Genomic DNA, 17,298 nt, shown 5'->3' on the forward strand with positions numbered 1-17,298 from the left:
CAGACGTTATAACCGATTCTTGAAGCTTGTAGTTTGTTGTAACTTGTAACTTGTAACTTGTAATCTGGAACTCCAATATTTGATAGCAAATATAATATGAAAACTTAGATATATATATTATGATATATAATATGAAAACTTAGAATTGAAATATATGTATTATGATATAATATGAGACTTAAATGAAATAAAATATTGAGATTTGAGACTTAAGATTGAGAGTTGAGACTTGAAAGAATATAAAAAATAGATGAGAGAATATATAATTTTGTAAGAAATAATAAGGGATAGAGGGGTATTTATAATATTAAAAGTGGGTTAAAGTGTATTTATAATAACTTGAGGGGTTAAAGTAAATTATTAAAAGTAGGGGTGGTAGGAGGTGTTGGTTGGGGGAAAAAACTGCCAAAATATCCGTTGGGGGGGCCCACTAGCCGTTGCCCAACAGATAGAATTAAAAAAAAATTGTTAGGGGATCTCGCGAACCGGCCGGTTCATCCGGGCCGGGTCGACCAGGACCAACGGGTGAACCGGACCAGTACCGGTCCCCTAATCCCGAAAGACCCATCCCCCCATATTCAAACGGGATCGGGTCCGGCGGGCCGGTTCTCGGACCGATCGCGGGCCGGGGCGGGCCGACCCGGTCCCCCTGCCACCCCTACCTATAATAAAGCCACACTCACAAATATCAACACACTGCCATACCCTTTCTTAATTACCTTACCAAATGGTTATAAAGTTAAAGTGACTGAAGTTGGTGATGTCTGTTTAAATCCAGTACTGACTCTGAGAAATGTAATGTTTGTGCCTAGTTTTAAGTTCAATTTAATCTCAGTTCACTATCTTGCATTGCAACTCAAAGGTGTAGTCAGTTTTAACACTTCTTCTTGTCTATTGCAGGGCCCTTTTCTGAAGAGCCCTCTGGAACTTGGTAGAGCTAAAAATGGTTTATACTTCTTGTGCACTATATGTCACAACTGTCATCCTCCTTCTGCTGACAACAAAATGACTCATGTTGCTGCAAAGTTTTTCCTTATTCATAACAGTCATTCTCTAGTTAATTGTACTAAAAGTTCAACTGACAATGTATGTCAAGCTTCATCTTCATCATCTACATCTACTGTAAAATACACTCCTTATATCAATAAAGAAGTATGTTCAGTTTCTAATTCTGCTTCTTGTTCTAATGCTGATTGTTCCCCTGCTGAAACTTATACTGATGAATTCTTATGGCATGCTAGACTAGGCCATGTACCCTTTGTAAAAATGAAAAGCATTTCCACCATACCTATCCATTTTTCCACAAAACAGCCTTTTACTTGTGCTATATGCCTTATGGCCAGGCAAACTAGAATGCCATTTCCTGAGAGCACAACCTCCACCACCAAAGCATTTGAATTGCTTCACATTGATCTATGGGGTCCATACCACATTCCCACTCATGATGGCTACAACTATTTCTTGACCATGGTAGATGACAACACTAGATCAACTTGGACACAATTACTTAAATGCAAAAGCAATGCCTTACAAACTATCAAAGCCTTCAGCTCACTCATAGAGAATCAGTTTCAAACCAAATTAAGAACCATTAGGTCTGACAATGGTTTGGAGTTTACCTCCAATGAAGCTAGCCATTTTTTCCAAGAACAAGGGATAATACACCAAAGGTCTTGCCCCTACACACCCCAATAAAATGGTGTGGTAGAGAGGTAGCATAAGAACCTTCTTAAAACAGCTAGGGCCCTCCTTTTCCAATCTAAATTACTCATGAGGTACTGGGGGGAATGTGTCCTAACAGCTATATACATCATTAACAGATTACCTACCAAACTCTTGAAAAATAAATCCTCATATGAGTTATTGTATCACAAACACCCTATATATTCTCACCTTAGAAGTTTTGGTTGTCTATGCTTTCCCACTACTTAAAAAACCCATAAGGACAAGTTTGAGCCACGGGCTACACCACACATATTTGTTGGCTATCCTTTCAATACAAAACATTACAAGGTTTTGGATTTAGCTACCAAAAGAATTCATGTGTCTAGGGATGTTGTTTTCCATGAATNCAAATGTTTATTAAATTTTTGTGGCCATCTACTTATCAATTGTTTCTGTTGTGATCCACGATGACTTCATAAGGGCCTATGGCCTAGACGCTGCAAATATGACTGATCCAGTTGATATTATTGGGCCGAGTAAAACATGTTGAGGAGTTTTATATGGGATCCAGGCCCAATTAGCTATTGTTAAAAAGGTCTAGGGATTAGAAAGAACAGTTATGCAAATTATGTCAAAGCTCTGGCTTTTAGTTATCTCTCATCTCCTTTCTCTGTTCTAGTATCTCATCCCCTACTAGTTACCTTCTTCTATGTTAATCAATCTATAATTAGTGTGTTATTACTTTATTGTGTGTATTATATGTTGTAACTTGTATTCAGTGATTAATATATATAATAGTGCTTCTATTGGAATCAAGTTTGTTTCATTGGTGCTTTCATCTAGAGGTCTTCAATGAAGGACCAAATATTTCGAACTATCGACGGTTCAATTAAGGTTGTGAAGGATTCATGGTCAAAGGATATTGCTGAGATTTGATGTATGTTACAAGAGATTATAGGGAAATTATCTCCAACAACACCTGAATTTTCCCTTGATTCATGTTCGTCCATGGAAGTAGATTCCGTTAAAATACCCAGATTCATCGGCGATAACCCTGAGACATGGGTTTTTCAGGTAGAACAATATTTCACTCACTATAACATTTTTCAGATCGAAAATTGACATTGACTTTTTTATATTTGGATGCCGATGATTTCAATTGGTATTGTTGGTTATTTCGAAACAAGCAACTTGCAGATTGGGACCATTTTGTAGCAAAATTATTCATTGGATTCTGAACTCGTAGTCAAGAAGCACCTGATAGGCGTTTAGCCTTTCTCCGTCAACTTACCACAATAAACTATTGTCCGAAAAAAACTGCAACTCTTCCTTCATGGAATTCCATTGCCAACTCTCCATCTCCTCAAAACTGGAATGTAGGTGTCACGACCTAAACCGTCGTGATTGGCACCCACACTAACCCTTCGGTAGGAGAACCACTACTACAACTCAAACCAAGCAACTACACCAAAACTAAGGCATTTAAGTATGCGAAAGCAAAGAAATACTAAGGAAAGAAATAGAGTTCTCATTGTTGACACCAAATTTTGTCCCTCTTTTTCTTCTAATTTATTTAGTTGAGCTCCTAAATTACTAATAAGTCGAATATTTATAATTCACTACTATTTTTCATTTATCACTATTGTTATTATAGTAATTATTTTAACTTTTATTATCTTTATGATTATCATATTCACTATTTTTTAAAGTTATATTTTATTATCAATGTTACAATTATTACTTTAATGTCGTCTTGGTTAAAATAGTATGTCGTTATTTTATTTGAAGTTTCTTACTTACTAAACTTTTTACGTAATATATATTATATTAGTTATTCAATTAGAAGCTCAAATGATTTAATTTAAAGAGGGAAAAAGGCCATGAAAGCCAATCCATTTTTCAGTCCATCTTTTAATGTTGAAATTTGCCCAAAATTCAGCCCAATAGGCCCATACGTTTCAGCCTAGTTCACTAAAATAACTCAAATTCGCAGCCCTAATCCAAGACTCACCAGCAGCAGTGCTAAGTGTCCCTTTCTCCTCTCTTCCCTCTTCTAAGAAAAGTTCCAATATAGTGCAACTATTGACAGCTTTCATCTTTCTATTTTGAGCTTAATTTTGTCCTTATTGAGGCAACGAACAAATACTTTCTTGTTTCATGCTTCAAAACGCAGCAGCTGCTTTCAAATTTCAAACAAAATCTCACTATTTTGGATGATTATATGCAGCAATATCTCTGCCAAATTTGACCAATTTCAAATGGATATTTTCCCTCCCAACAAACCATAACCCTAAACTTCACCTATAAATACATCCTTATACATTCACAAAGACAAGTCTCCAGTCGCCTCCTTCCCCTCCAACCTTGCTAATTTCTCACAATTTTAAGAAAAGAGGTTCTGAGATCCTTTTTGCTTCTGTTGGACAACAACAGAGGTATTTCAAAGTGTTCGAGAGTATAGATTCAAGGCTAATAACGACCCCTGTTCACTGCTCCACAAGAGGTAAAATTCATTTCCTTTTTTACTTACATACTTTCTTCTTCTCCTTCATCTACTTTGGTTTGAATAAGATATGTTAATATGCAGAGAAGGTGCACTTACTATAACTAAAGATCTTGAACTATCATTTTTGATATAATAACAGTGTTTAAACATATATTTATGGAGCATATTTTGTATATACTTAATTTGTGTTAAGTACGTGAAATATTTAGTTTGATTTAGATGAGAATACAACATGTTGTTATAGTGATTAATATAACTTTCGATTAACTATTATCTTTTATATAGTGCCAAGAACCAATTTTCCTCATCTAACTCTTTTTCTCATGTTTATTTAGCATGAAAATCGGAGCCGGCGAGTGTCGTTTTGAAACTTAACGACACTGCTACAGCATGGAGCTTGCATATCCCCCACATGGAATCGATCATATACATTTCTTTGACACTATACCTATTCGCCTTTCCCTATTCTCTATTTTCAGAGATGTGTCCAGATAAAACGACACATTGTAGCTAATTAGTTGTTTAGTCTATTGCTTACCGTTATGCTTGCTTATTTGTTTGGTTTGTTGTGATATTTCAGGAATGTGCACAAAATGGGTCTTTGTTTAAATGTCTTAGTAATTTACATTTAGATCTAGATGATAGTTTAAAATAAATATGATTAGGTTCACAATTTTATCATACAAGATCAAACCATTTTGAATAAAAATAGTTAACTTCAGATTTTTCTATAAAAACAAAAGAAGTAACCAACTTATATTCTTTTAAGCCTAACTAGCAGATTGTTTGTTTTTACAGCTTGGCGACTTCACAAGGGACTTAATAGGTTCTAACCACAACGGATTTAGTTTAATTAGACTTTTATGTGCTTACTTTAATTACATTATTTATTGTAAAGTGTTTTTACATGCAACTGATTGTTTATTTGCTTTGAATTATTTTCACATGATATAAAGTATTCATTAGCTATAAATTATGTTTGCGTGCTATAAATTGTTTGTTTGTTATAAATGTTTATGTGTTGCTGCTTTTCTTAACTGTCATTCCGTTCATATTTCTCCACTTCTTGGAAATTCACACTATCACACGTACACGCTAGGTGTGTTTTGCGCACCCGTAAATTTCTTTCAAAATTCCAAAATTTAGGAGAGTTGGCATAGGTGCGGGGTGTCCGGATCTTTTTTCGTGTGACCGCGTAGCCTTATCACTTGAGTAGTCCACTCGGGAACCTTGTGTCTAGTAAAACCCACTCCTAGTTTACCTAGAGTAGAGCTAAACCAACACATTTTACAAGGAGCATACATCATTTCATGACCTAAGAGACTTTATACCCTTGGTGTATTAAGTCCATTAGTCGACTTTACCTTAAATGTTCAAGTGGGTTTCCGACCCCAAGTGACGACCTATCATTATTTATGTGCATATTTGAGAAATATTTATGCCTAAATATGGACCATTTGCTCTAATTAATTAAACTTTAGGGATGGTAAGACTAACCTTTATGTTACAGATATGAAGACTTGACGATGAAATACAATAAGTGGTGATATCACCAATAGGAACCAAGAAGGACGGACATACTAGAATTTCTTTTACTTTAGGAAGTACTTTACGTTGTATTTATTAGACATGTAATAAATAATTTCATTATCTAGTACTTTATTTTTGGAGAAATAAATTGTTTAATTAATCAAGAGTAGTGGGATGACATATTATGGCAAATATACTTCTTAAATTTACGTTAGGCCAACCTCTGGCACAAAGAGGTCACAAGCATATTAGGACACATTTACATGTTATCTTTGCAATATATTTGACTTTACTTAATGACTTGTTTACATGTTATTCTTACAACTTATTTGACTCTACTTGACGACTTGCATGCTATGCGATTTATTAGAATTATATGAACATGACTTTACTTTTTCATTTAAAACTAACATTATTTCTGTCTTATTATTATTTTTATTTTATTTTTTCCTACCAAAGTTGATTCGTGTTGACAATCTAGCTTGCCGACCATCCTTACTTCACAAGTCCAAGTCATCGACATTACCTCAGCGTAGTTGGGCTATTCAAGGAAGAAATATTACTATGACTAATCCAACCGCATCTGATCCAATTGGTCCAGGACATATCATGGTTCCTAATGACTCTCCTGAGACTTCCGAAGATAGAACTACTATTCAACGTGATGAACACATCGCTAGTTTGACTCAAGAGATTGAGGATTTACGTAGTGAACTAACTCGGGTTAGGGACTTGACCAATTTATCCATCACACTCCAAAGTCCACTTCATGAACCTAGAAGTACTGCACCAAATCCACCTCGTTTTCCATCATTTGATTCACCAGTACCTGAACACTTTCCTCCACAACAACCTCCGTCTACCAACAATAACCTTCCTCCAACTACTCCCACAAATCCACCAAATTTTCTACCCATCTACACTCCTCCACAAAGTCAACCACCTACCTACACTACCTATGCTACTCCTCCTAATCCACCTGTCAACCCACAAAATCAACCTCCAACTCATACTCATTACATTTCTCAACCCATTAACACATATCCACAACCTACAACTACTCTCGTAAACCCATCGAATCCATCACCTCCTGTTCAAAATACACCCATTGTCCAAACTTATCCAGCCCAACATATACAAGGGGCACATATTCCCAATCCTTCTGTGCAATATGTTCCTCTGGTATATGCAGTAGAAACTCAAACCTATACCAATCCAATATCGGTCAAGTTTCAACCCAATGTATATCAATATGAGGAAATGGAGAAGGATGTCAAGGCAAAGGCCGATGATGTGTTAGCTTCGCGATCTTAAGGAAGCAATGAGAAATCTCCAAACTACTAGGGGAAACAAAAGTCTAGAATATGAGGATTTCTGTGTGCAACATGACATTGATTTGCCTGTAGGGTACAAACTGTCAAAATTTGATACTTTCAATGGAATTGGTGATCCTCATAAACATCTAAGGGTGTATTGTGACAAGCTGGTAGGAGTGGGGAGAGAAGAAAGGCTCAGAATGAAATTGTTCATAAGAAGTTTATCTGGTGAAGCTCTTGCTTGGTACACACAACAAGATCTCCATAAATGGCGTGGTTGGAGTGATATGGCACAAGACTTTATGGATCGATTCAAGTTCAACACCAACATCATACCAGATAGGTTCTACCTCACTAAGTTAAAGAAGAAGTCTACTGAGACATTTCGTGAGTATGCTCTACGTTGGAGGTCAGAAGTAGCTAGAGTCCAACCACTGATGAGTGAAAGTGAAATGACCGCTACCTTCATTGAATCCCAAGATAACAATTTTTACTATGAGAAAATGATAACCATGATGGGACAAAAGTTCACAGAAATCATTAGAATGGGAGAAATCTTGGAAGAAGGAATCAAATCAGGAAGAATTCAAGACTTTACAGCCTTGCAAGCTGCAAGCAAAGCGATTCAATATGGTTCTATCAATGGGAACAAAAAGAAGAAAGAAGATGTATCTGCTGTCATGATTGACCAAGGGCGTAGGCCAAGTTAAGTTAATCCCTACCTAACTCAACCACATCAACCTATTTACCCTTACCAATTTGGTGAAGCCTCACCGAGTCTCTACCATTCTCCATCAACTCCTTACCATGTCTACAACACCCAGGCGAACTACTATCAACCTCGAGCTCCTACCTACAATAAACCACATTCATACTAACCACTCCAAGCTTCAACTTTTCAAAATCGACCATATGCTGCACCTAGAGCTTGTCCAAATCATGAAATCAAAACCACTAGCAACTATACCAAAATAGCTTAACCATTGGCTCAGTTGTTTGAGAGGTTGAAAACAGCAGGTATGATACAACCAATTGAAGGGAAAATTCCTGATCCTATTCCAAAATGGTTTGATAGTTCTAAGCGTTGTGCCTATCATTCTGGAGTTGTTGGACACGACACTGAAGATTGCTATGGTCTCAAAAACAAGATTGAAGCTTTGATTAAAGAAGGAGCAATCCAACTTACTGGACCTCAGCCCAACGTGAACAATAACCCTCTGCCTAAACATGGGAATGCCAATGTGAACATGATAACTATTGAGGAGGATTTGGATGTGAAAGGAGGTATTGTGCCCATTGGAAAGGTGAAAATTGATACTTTATCGGCCTTGATGCTCATATCATGACAAATCATGAACAAGTGTTGATAGAGGTTATTGCTGCAACATCTTATATGCCTCTCTACAACAGTGAGACACCGACCATTTGGGGTGCTGAACCAGAGGAGACTTTGAAGAATTGGACTTGTACTCCGTCTTTGGTTCGCCGGGGGTCTTGGTAGATTGAGTAAGTAGTAAAACTTTTTGGAGTAGCATGATTTTAAAAAAAACAATTGAGGCTTAAATCGTGCCTTAAAACTTTATGTTGTTTTACCTCATTTTTTGAAAGATTAATTGCAAAATCTATTAATGCATTTCCTATTTTCTTAATTACTTCTTACTTATTACTTTCATTTTTCTTTTATGTATTAATTTTCAAATTAAATCTGTCAACTTTATGATTGTGACGTAATGTAACAAATGAACAAAGTTTGAAGCCAAACAAGATTTTCAAAGGATGTGAAGACAATCTATAGTTGAACAATCGACCAAGAAACATGACAATATGACAATATTTGAGCATGAAGTTTTCCATTCAAGAGAGGTCAAGAAACTACACCAAAGGGCGACTTTAGATAGGTTTCTTTTGAATGTTACTTCCACTTTTCATGTAATTTACAAACTACGTTCCGACCTGACTCCTTTAGTAGGATACGTAGGCAGCCCACATAGGGTTCGGTTTTACTAAAGAACAATTTTAAATTTTCTTATTTGTATTAGGATAACTACGCTTGATTTGATTCCCTCGATGGGATACGTAGGCCACCCACATACGGTTCAGTCACATTAGGTTAAAAATTCAAAATTCTTTTATTATTTATGTAATTTTGAACTACACATGGCCTGATTTCCTTGGTGAAATATGTAGTCAATCCAAATCGGATTCGGTCTCTTTATTAGAAAATTCCAAATCATTTCTATGTACTTGAACTACGTTCTGACCTGATTCTCTTGGCGATATATGTAGGCAATGTACCACCCCACAAGGAGCTACATTAAATTTCAACAGCTGCGGAAGCGAGGCAGATCCGAGTCGCGCTTCAGCAGGTCTCAAACATCACATCAATTATTTTCTAGCTTTCGGAGATGACTTGGAGACCCTTGAGAAGCATGTAGCAGCCATGACTTTCAGCCAACACGGGGCCCCAGCCGCAGGGACAAGGCTGCCTTAAATTAAGGAACATTTTACCTTGTCCTACCATAGTTTTAACTTTGTAAAGACACTCTTGTAGTCCATTATTTTTGGGAACTTGTCCCCCAACATTTTTAGCTTTGTTTTTCAGCTTTTAGGCATATATTGTAGTGGTTCACTTGTATGTAGAACACTTAGAAAAAGATGTCAAGAAAATTGGCACTTGCCTACCAAAAGCCTGCTTCTCGATTTACTTTCTTGTTGGCTGTTTACGCAGACTGTTTTAGACAGATTATTGTTGCACGTTTGAGTGCTTGATTGTGTTAGGACTGAGCATCAAAAGAGTTATGTAAGTCTTCATTTGCTGTCCCACGAGCCCTCAAAAAATAAGCCCGTGACAAGTGGTATCAGAACAACGGTTAGAGCATGACGTCGAAGTCTCAACGCAACGAAGAAGGAGAGCAGGAAGTTCGGAGACACTGCCAAGAAATGTGACAAAAGCAGGGTAAGAAAATCTTCCTCCAACCCTCCTGTTTGTGGCAGGAGCCTTGGGGAAGAAGAAGAAGTTTTCGATACCAGCCAACTCGACGAGAAGATCCTCGGAGTTGAGGCTGGTTTGTCGGCCTTGAATAGGCGACTTGTGGTTTTCGAAAACAATTTTACTTCTCTTGAAACGCTTGCTCTTGAAGGCCTCGATGAGGTGAAAAGTAACCTTGAGGAGCTTGAAGAGTTAAACAAGGAAGGACTGATCAACCTCGAACTCAAGCTCACCGAAGCTCTTTCCTTTCTTCACCGAGAGTTCGAGACTTTGAAGAGGCAGGTTGATGAGACTGCCGCAACGGAAGTTGCTGGTCCTGTTACTATTCGTGAGACTCATATCGAAGCTCATAAGCCAAAGGAGTTTCGTGGTGAAAGAAATGCCCAAGATGTTAAGAACTTATTGTGGCAAATGGATGCTTATTTTGAGCATGTTTGCATGACTAGTGAAGCTGCCAAGATTCGGACAGCAGCAATGTATATGAGCGACACCGCTATGTTGTGGTGGCGGAGGAAAAAGGCGGACATGGAGAGAGGGGTTTGCACCATCGATGATTGGGAGCAGTTCAAAGAAGAGTTAAAGCGACAATTCTACCCACAACGTAGTGCATGAGGCTGGTCGAAAGTTGAGGAAATTGAAGCAAACGTCCTCCATTCGTGACTATGTGAAAGAATTCACGAGACTCACTCTCCAAATTCCGAGCCTAACCAGTGTGGATTTGTTGTTTTACTTCTTGGATGGTCTCCAAAACTGGGCCAAACAAGAACTTCAAAGGAGACAAGTTCGTGATGTTGATGAAGCGATCGTAGTGGCAGAATCGCTCACTGATATTCGGGCAGATGCAGCGAAGGGAAGGGACAATCAAAGCAAAAATGTTCCTCCCAAAGGGGATAGCAGTCGGAACAAGAACAAGCCAGTTCCCAACCGAGGCAGCGATACGAGAGGTAACAATCGTAACCAACCTTCTAATTTCCGCAAAAACTATAAGGATCGTAAGAAAGGCGCTCCACATTGTGAGGGTTGTTATATTTGTGGTGAGACTACTCATGCTGCCCGTTATTATCCGTCATTGAGCAAATTGAGTGCAATGGTTGCTGCCCAAAAGCAGCAAGAGCAAACTGTCGCGCAAACCGAAGGACCATCCAGGGAGCAAACTGGGCAGACTGGTGGGACGGACAGGAATAAGAACGTTGTTGTTGGCACATTTAATCAAATGGCGTTATTTAATCACATGACGCTTGCTGTGTTGGCTGCCCAGCAGGGTAGTGTAAGGCCGCGCGAATCACTGTTTGTCAATGCCAAGTTGAATGGCAAAGACGTTAGAATTATGGTGGATACCGGTGCAACTCACAATTTTGTAACGAAGAAAAGCGCCACAGACCTTTGTTTAAATTATGTTACCAGTGATACAATGTTGAAAACTGTCAACGCCCTCCCCACTACTGTCCATGGTTTCGCTCCTACAGTCCCCATCGATTTAGGAGGGTGGAAGGGGTTGACAGATTTCACCATTGCCCCCATGGACGTGTTTGACGTTATTCTGGGGCTAGATTTTTGGTATGAGGTTAACGCGTTTATTTCACCACGCCTCAACCAATTGCACATCAGCGATGCCGGAGGATCTTGCGTGGTACCCCTTATTCGAGTACCACAAAATGGAGTGCACTTATCCGTCATGCAGCTTGTTAAGGGCTTCAAGAGAGGGGAACCAACCTTCCTTGCTGCCCTTGTTAGAGGTGTCGGAGACTCGATTGAGGCAGCAACCTTGCCTCACTGTATTGAGCAAGTCCTTGTTGATAATAGGGACGTGATGCCAGAAGAACTTCCCCAACGGTTGCCACCACGAAGGGAAGTTGATCACCAAATCGAACTGGTTCCCGGAGTAAAGCCACCTGCCATAAAGCCTTATCATATGGTGCCCCCGGAGTTGGAGGAACTGAGGAAGCAGCTCAAGGAGTTGCTGGACGCGGGACATATTAAACCTTCAAAGGTGCCTTTTGGTGCGCCTGTTTTATTCCAAAAGAAAAAGGAAGGGACGTTGCGTTTGTGTATTGATTATCAGGCCCTCAACAAGGTCACGGTGAAAAACAAATACCCTATTCCTTTGATTGCAGATTTATTTGATCGTTTGGGAAAGGCTAAAGTGTTCACAAAGATGGACTTGAGGAAGGGTTACTACCAAATCCGAATTGCCGAGGGTGACGAACCAAAGACAACTTGTGTCACTCGTTATGGTGCTTTTGAGTGGTTGGTCATGTCTTTCGGCTTGACGAACGCTCACGCTACGTTTTGTCCATTGATGAACAAGTTGTTCCATCCTTTTTTGGATCAGTTTGTAGTCATTTATTTGGACGATATAGTCGTTTATAGCAACAGCATAGAGGAGCATGTTAAGCACTTGTGCAAAGTGTTGAAGGTATTGCATGATAACGATTTGTGTGTAAAAAGGGAAAAATGCAGCTTCGCCCAGCCCACTGTCCAGTTCCTTGGTCACACGATCAGCCATGGCGAAATAAGGAAGGACAGTGATAAAGTGGAGGCAATTCGGGATTGGGAGGCCTCAATGAAGGTACCAGAATTGCGGTCCTTCTTTGGCCTCGCCAATTACTATCGGCGCTTCATATTTGGCTATTCTGCTATTGCTACTCCACTCACCGACTTGCTGAAAAAGAGTCGTGAGTGGGAGTGGAATGATTTGTGTCAAACTGCCTTAGAAAAGCTGAAAGCAGCCATTACCGATGAGCTGGTCTTGGCGCTGCCAAATTTCACTAAGTCGTTCGAAATTCATACCGACGCGTCTGATTTTGCTATTAGTGGTGTCCTAATGCAAGAGGGTCACCCGATAGCGTTTGAGAGCAGGAAGTTGAATGACGAGGAGCGAAGCTATTCTGCCCATGAGAGGGAAATGACGGTTGTGGTCCATTGCTTACGGACTTGGTGTCATTATGTATTGGGTGCTCACTTTGTTGTTAAGACGGACAACGTCGCGACAACTTATTTTCATCCCAAATGAAGTTGACTGCCAAGCAGGCCCGTTGGCAAGACTTCTTGGCTGAATTTAATTTCACGTTTGAGTACAAGCCGGGAAAGGCTAATGTTGTAGCCGACGCACTTAATCGCAAGGCTACCCTTGCTGCGATTATTAGTTCCACTTGCAGCAGCGTTATTGATGATATTAAGGAAGGTATGCAGCATGATCCCATGGTAAAACAACTTTTCGTTTTGGCCCAACAAGGCAAGACGAAGAAGTTTTGGGAAGAGAATGGCTTGTTGTACACCACGGGCAGACGTGTGTATGTGCCGAAGTGGGCTAGTCGTCGGCGTACTTTCATAAAAAAGGGTCATGATACGATGTGGGCTAGTCACCCGGGGCAAAAGAGAACGTTGGCATTGCTGGAATCCTCTTATTATTGGCCTCGAATGCGGGATGACATTGAGGTCTATGTGCGTACTTGCCTCGCTTGTCAACAAGACAAAGTTGAAACGAAGGCACCGGGTGGACTACTTGAGCCATTTCCTATTGTTGAGAAACCATGGGACAGCGTCACCATGGATTTCATCACTTGCTTGCCGAATTCGGAGAGGTTCGGGACTATCATGGTTGTTGTTGATCGCTTCTCGAAATACGTAACCTTCACTGCCACGACAGCCAACTGCAAAGCCAATAAGGCAACCCGTATATTATTGCGAGATGTCGTGAACCATTGGGGTATACCCAAGCACATTATTAGTGATCGAGATCCTCGATTCACTGGTGCGTTTTGGAGGGAGTTATTCAGATTACTTGGGTCAGAGTTGCATTTTTCGACCAGCTTTCATCCCCAAACGGATAGATAGACGGAGCGGATCAACGCACTCTTCGAGTGCTATTTGCGGCACTATGATAGTGCCAATCAAAAGGACTGGGCAAAGTTGCTAGACACTGCCCAGTTCTCCAATAATTTGCAGCGGAGTGAGGCGACGGGAAGAAGTCCATTCGAGTTGGCTACCGGGCAGCAGCCCAACACGCCACAATCCTTGCCCGTCGATGCCGGTTTGAAGAGTCTGGGTGCCTANTTACTATTGGTGGTGTCCTAATGCAAGAGGGGCACCCGATAGCGTTTGAGAGCAGGAAGTTAAATGACGCGGAGTGATGCTATTCTACCCATGAGAGGGAGATGACGGTTGTGGTCCATTGCTTACGGACTTGGCGTCATTATGTATTGGGTGCTCACTTTGTTGTTAAGACGGACAACGTCGCGACAACTTATTTTCAGTCCCAAATGAAGTTGACTGCCAAGCAGGTCTGTTGGCAAGACTTTTTGGCTGAATTTAATTTCACGTTTGAGTACAAGCCGGGGAAGGCTAATGTTGTAGCCGACGCACTTAGTCGCAAGGCTACCCTTGCTGAGATTATTAGTTCCACTTGCAGCAGCGTTATTGATGATATTAAGGAAGTATGCAGCATGATCCCATGGCAAAACAACTTCTTGTTTTGGCCCAACAAGGCAAGACGAAGAAGTTTTGGGAAGAGAATGGCTTGTTGTACACCACGGGCAGACGTGTGTATGTGCCGAAGTGGGCTAGTCTTCGGCGTACTTTGATCAAAGAGGGTCATGATACGATGTAGGTTGGTCACCCAACGCAGAAGAGAACGTTGGCATTGCTGGAATCCTCTTATTATTGGCCTCGAACGCGGGATGACATTGAGGTCAATGTGCGTACTTGCCTCGTTTGTCAACAAGACAAAGTTGAAACGAAGGCGCCGGGTGGACTACTTGAGCCACTGCCTATTGCTGACAAACCATGGGACAGCGTCTCCATGGATTTCATCACTTGCTTGCCGAATTCAGAGGGGTTCGGGACTATCATGGTTGTTGTTGATCGCTTCTCGAAATACGCAACCTTCACTGCCACAACAGCCAACTGCAAATACAAGGAGGCAGCCCGTATATTCTTGCGAGATGTCGTGAAGCATTAGGGTATACCCAAGCACATTATTAGTGATCGAGATCCTCGATTCACTGGTGCATTTTGGAGGGAGTTATTCAGTTTACTTGGGTCAAAGTTGCATTTTTCGACCAGCTTTCGTCCCCAAATGGATGGACAGACGGAGCGGATCAATGCACTCTTCGAGTGCTATTTGCGGCACTATGATAGTGACAATCAGAAGGACTGGGCAAAGTTGCTAGACACTGCCCAGTTCTCTTATAATTTGCAGCGAAGTGAGGCGACGGGAAGAAGTCCATTCGAGTTGGCTACCGAGCACCAGCCCAACACGCCACAATCCTTGCCCGTCGATGCCGGTTTGAAGAGTCCGGGTTCCTATCACATGGCGAAAGCCTGGGAGGAACAAGTCGATCTTGCACGATCTTATCTTGATAAGGCAGCCCGGAAGATGAAAAAGTTTGCTGATCGAAAGCGACGGCTAGTCGACTATCGAATTGGGGATCGAGTTATGGTAAAACTCAACCCTAGACAAATCAAGTCACTACGTGCGGTGAGTCAGAGTCTGATTCGTCACTATGAAGGTCCTTTTGAGATTATTGCTAAGGCTGACAAAATCTTGTATCGGGTTGACATGCCCCATCACTTGAAGATATATCCAGTCTTTCATGCGAGTCAATTGAAGCAGTATTTCGAAGACCTGGAAGACGAGGGTCGGGGGCAGACCGGTAGAGCTCAAATATTCATTACTTCACCAGCCGTGGACAAACAGATCAAGGCAATTATTGATCACCAACTGATTCGCGGCAAGGGCTGGAACAATTCGAGCTCTCAGTTCCTTGTCCATTCGAAAGAAACGGCACCGGAAGAGGCAACATGGGAGAAGTACGAGGACTTGTGGCAATTCCTTGACAAAGTCCATTCTTATTTGCAGGTATGTGGGGCCGGGGTCATCGTCAAATCAGGTGGGGGAGCTTGTACTGCCCCGCAAGGAGCTACATTAAATTCCAGCAGCTCCGGGGCGAGGCAGATTCGAGTCGCGCTTCAGCGGGTCTCAAACATCACATCAATTATTTTCTAGCTTTCGGAGATGACTTGGAGACCTTTAAGAAGCATGTAGCAGCCATGACTTTCAGCCAAAAAGGGGCCCCAACCGCAGGGACAAGGCTGCCTTAAATTAAGGAACACTCTACCTTGTCCTACCATACTTTTGACTTTGTAAAGACACTCTTGTAGTCCATTATTTTTGGGAACTTGTCCCCCAACGGTTTTAGCTTTGTTTTTCAACTTTTAGACATATATTGTAGTGGTTCACTTGTATGTAGAACACTAAGAAAAAGATATCAAGAAAATTGGCACTTGCCTCCCAAAAGCTTGCTTCTCAATTTTCTTTCTCGTTGGCTGTTTACGCAGACTATTTTAGACAGATTGCTGCTGCACGTTTGAGTGCTTGTTTGTGTTAGGACTGACCATCAGAAGAGCTATGCAAGTCTTCATTTGCTATCCCACGAGCCCTCGAAAAATAGGCTCGTGACAGGCAACCTATATAAGGTTCGGTCTCATCACAACATAAATTTACCATACTTTTTCTGAAATCGACACTGGGGCAGATTTTGGAAAATATGGTCAAGAATGACCAGATATTGTCAAGCTATAGGCTGCTACCTGACAAGAAGTATAAAGTATAACAGACAAAGGACATTCATTTTGTTTCAAAAGTGTCACAATCTAAGAGTTGGTAGAAATTATTTTTTACGACTTATAAACATATACTTACATTTTTTTTTACTCTAACAAATATCTCTTTCAAATGATTATTTCTATTTTCATTTTATAAGACATATTTTTTACTGTTCATCTACCAAGTCTCAAATGGAGATCACAAGGTCTGAACAAAAAGAATGGACGGAGGGCCAACAAAGTCAAGTTTCGAGTCAACGCGAATCAACACCCCCTTCCAACTAAGAATTTTTCTTTAGGTGCAGGAACAACAAAGATACAAGATGTCATTACGGGATTACATCAAAGTCATCATTTGCCTCCAGGACCTTGCCTGAATAAGCCAATGATCCCACCTTTCACTTTATCTCTGACTTTATTTCTTTTACTTCATCATGACTTTATATTCTTACTAACGTCATTACCCAAAATTTGCAGATAAAATCCTCTTGATTTATTGAATAAGAATCAAGTCCATTACAGGCGCCACTTGATCTACCAAAGTGCATATCAAAGCTTAAATATCAAAGATCAGAGGCGGCTTTCAACCAATTACAATCATCGACATCAACAACAATCGAACAACTTCACTAATTTTAATTTTTACTTTATTAAATACATTTATAATTCACTTTACTCACTTTAAC

General features: G+C 40.4%; 3 protein-coding genes across 3 annotated transcripts; all 3 read left to right on the forward strand.

Annotated features, from left to right (window-relative positions):
- The first annotated feature begins 6,265 nt into the window (after positions 1-6,265).
- LOC125847124 (proline-rich extensin-like protein EPR1) lies at positions 6,266-7,015 on the forward strand. The gene has a single exon (XM_049526818.1). The coding sequence runs from the start codon at positions 6,266-6,268 to the stop codon at positions 7,013-7,015; it is 750 nt and encodes a 249-aa protein (XP_049382775.1).
- Positions 7,016-7,022: 7 nt separating this feature from the next.
- Positions 7,023-7,727, forward strand: LOC125847125 (uncharacterized). The gene has a single exon (XM_049526819.1). The coding sequence runs from the start codon at positions 7,023-7,025 to the stop codon at positions 7,725-7,727; it is 705 nt and encodes a 234-aa protein (XP_049382776.1).
- A 309-nt stretch (positions 7,728-8,036) lies between these two features.
- On the forward strand, positions 8,037-14,966 carry LOC125847126 (uncharacterized). The gene is made up of 6 exons (XM_049526820.1): positions 8,037-8,301; positions 8,388-8,514; positions 10,012-10,581; positions 10,718-12,917; positions 14,164-14,442; positions 14,616-14,966. The coding sequence occupies exons 1-6, from the start codon at positions 8,037-8,039 to the stop codon at positions 14,964-14,966; spliced, it is 3,792 nt and encodes a 1,263-aa protein (XP_049382777.1).
- Positions 14,967-17,298: the final 2,332 nt, after the last annotated feature.

The sequence above is a fragment of the Solanum stenotomum genome, chromosome 12 (genome assembly GCF_019186545.1).
Source record: "Solanum stenotomum isolate F172 chromosome 12, ASM1918654v1, whole genome shotgun sequence".
In the NCBI taxonomy this organism is placed as follows: Eukaryota; Viridiplantae; Streptophyta; class Magnoliopsida; order Solanales; family Solanaceae; genus Solanum; species Solanum stenotomum.

Excerpts from the sequence above, each read along its gene's own strand:
- LOC125847124 (XM_049526818.1), top strand. The coding sequence starts at position 6,266 with ATGACTAATCCAACCGCATCTGATCCAATTGGTCCAGGACATATCATG.
- LOC125847125 (XM_049526819.1), top strand. The coding sequence starts at position 7,023 with ATGAGAAATCTCCAAACTACTAGGGGAAACAAAAGTCTAGAATATGAG.
- LOC125847126 (XM_049526820.1), top strand. The coding sequence starts at position 8,037 with ATGATACAACCAATTGAAGGGAAAATTCCTGATCCTATTCCAAAATGG. Across the intron at positions 8,515-10,011 it reads TTGGTTCGCCGGGGGTCTTG|GAGCCTTGGGGAAGAAGAAG; the intron begins GTAGATTGAGTA and ends TGTTTGTGGCAG. Across the intron at positions 12,918-14,163 it reads CCCATGAGAGGGAAATGACG|ATGACGGTTGTGGTCCATTG; the intron begins GTTGTGGTCCAT and ends CATGAGAGGGAG.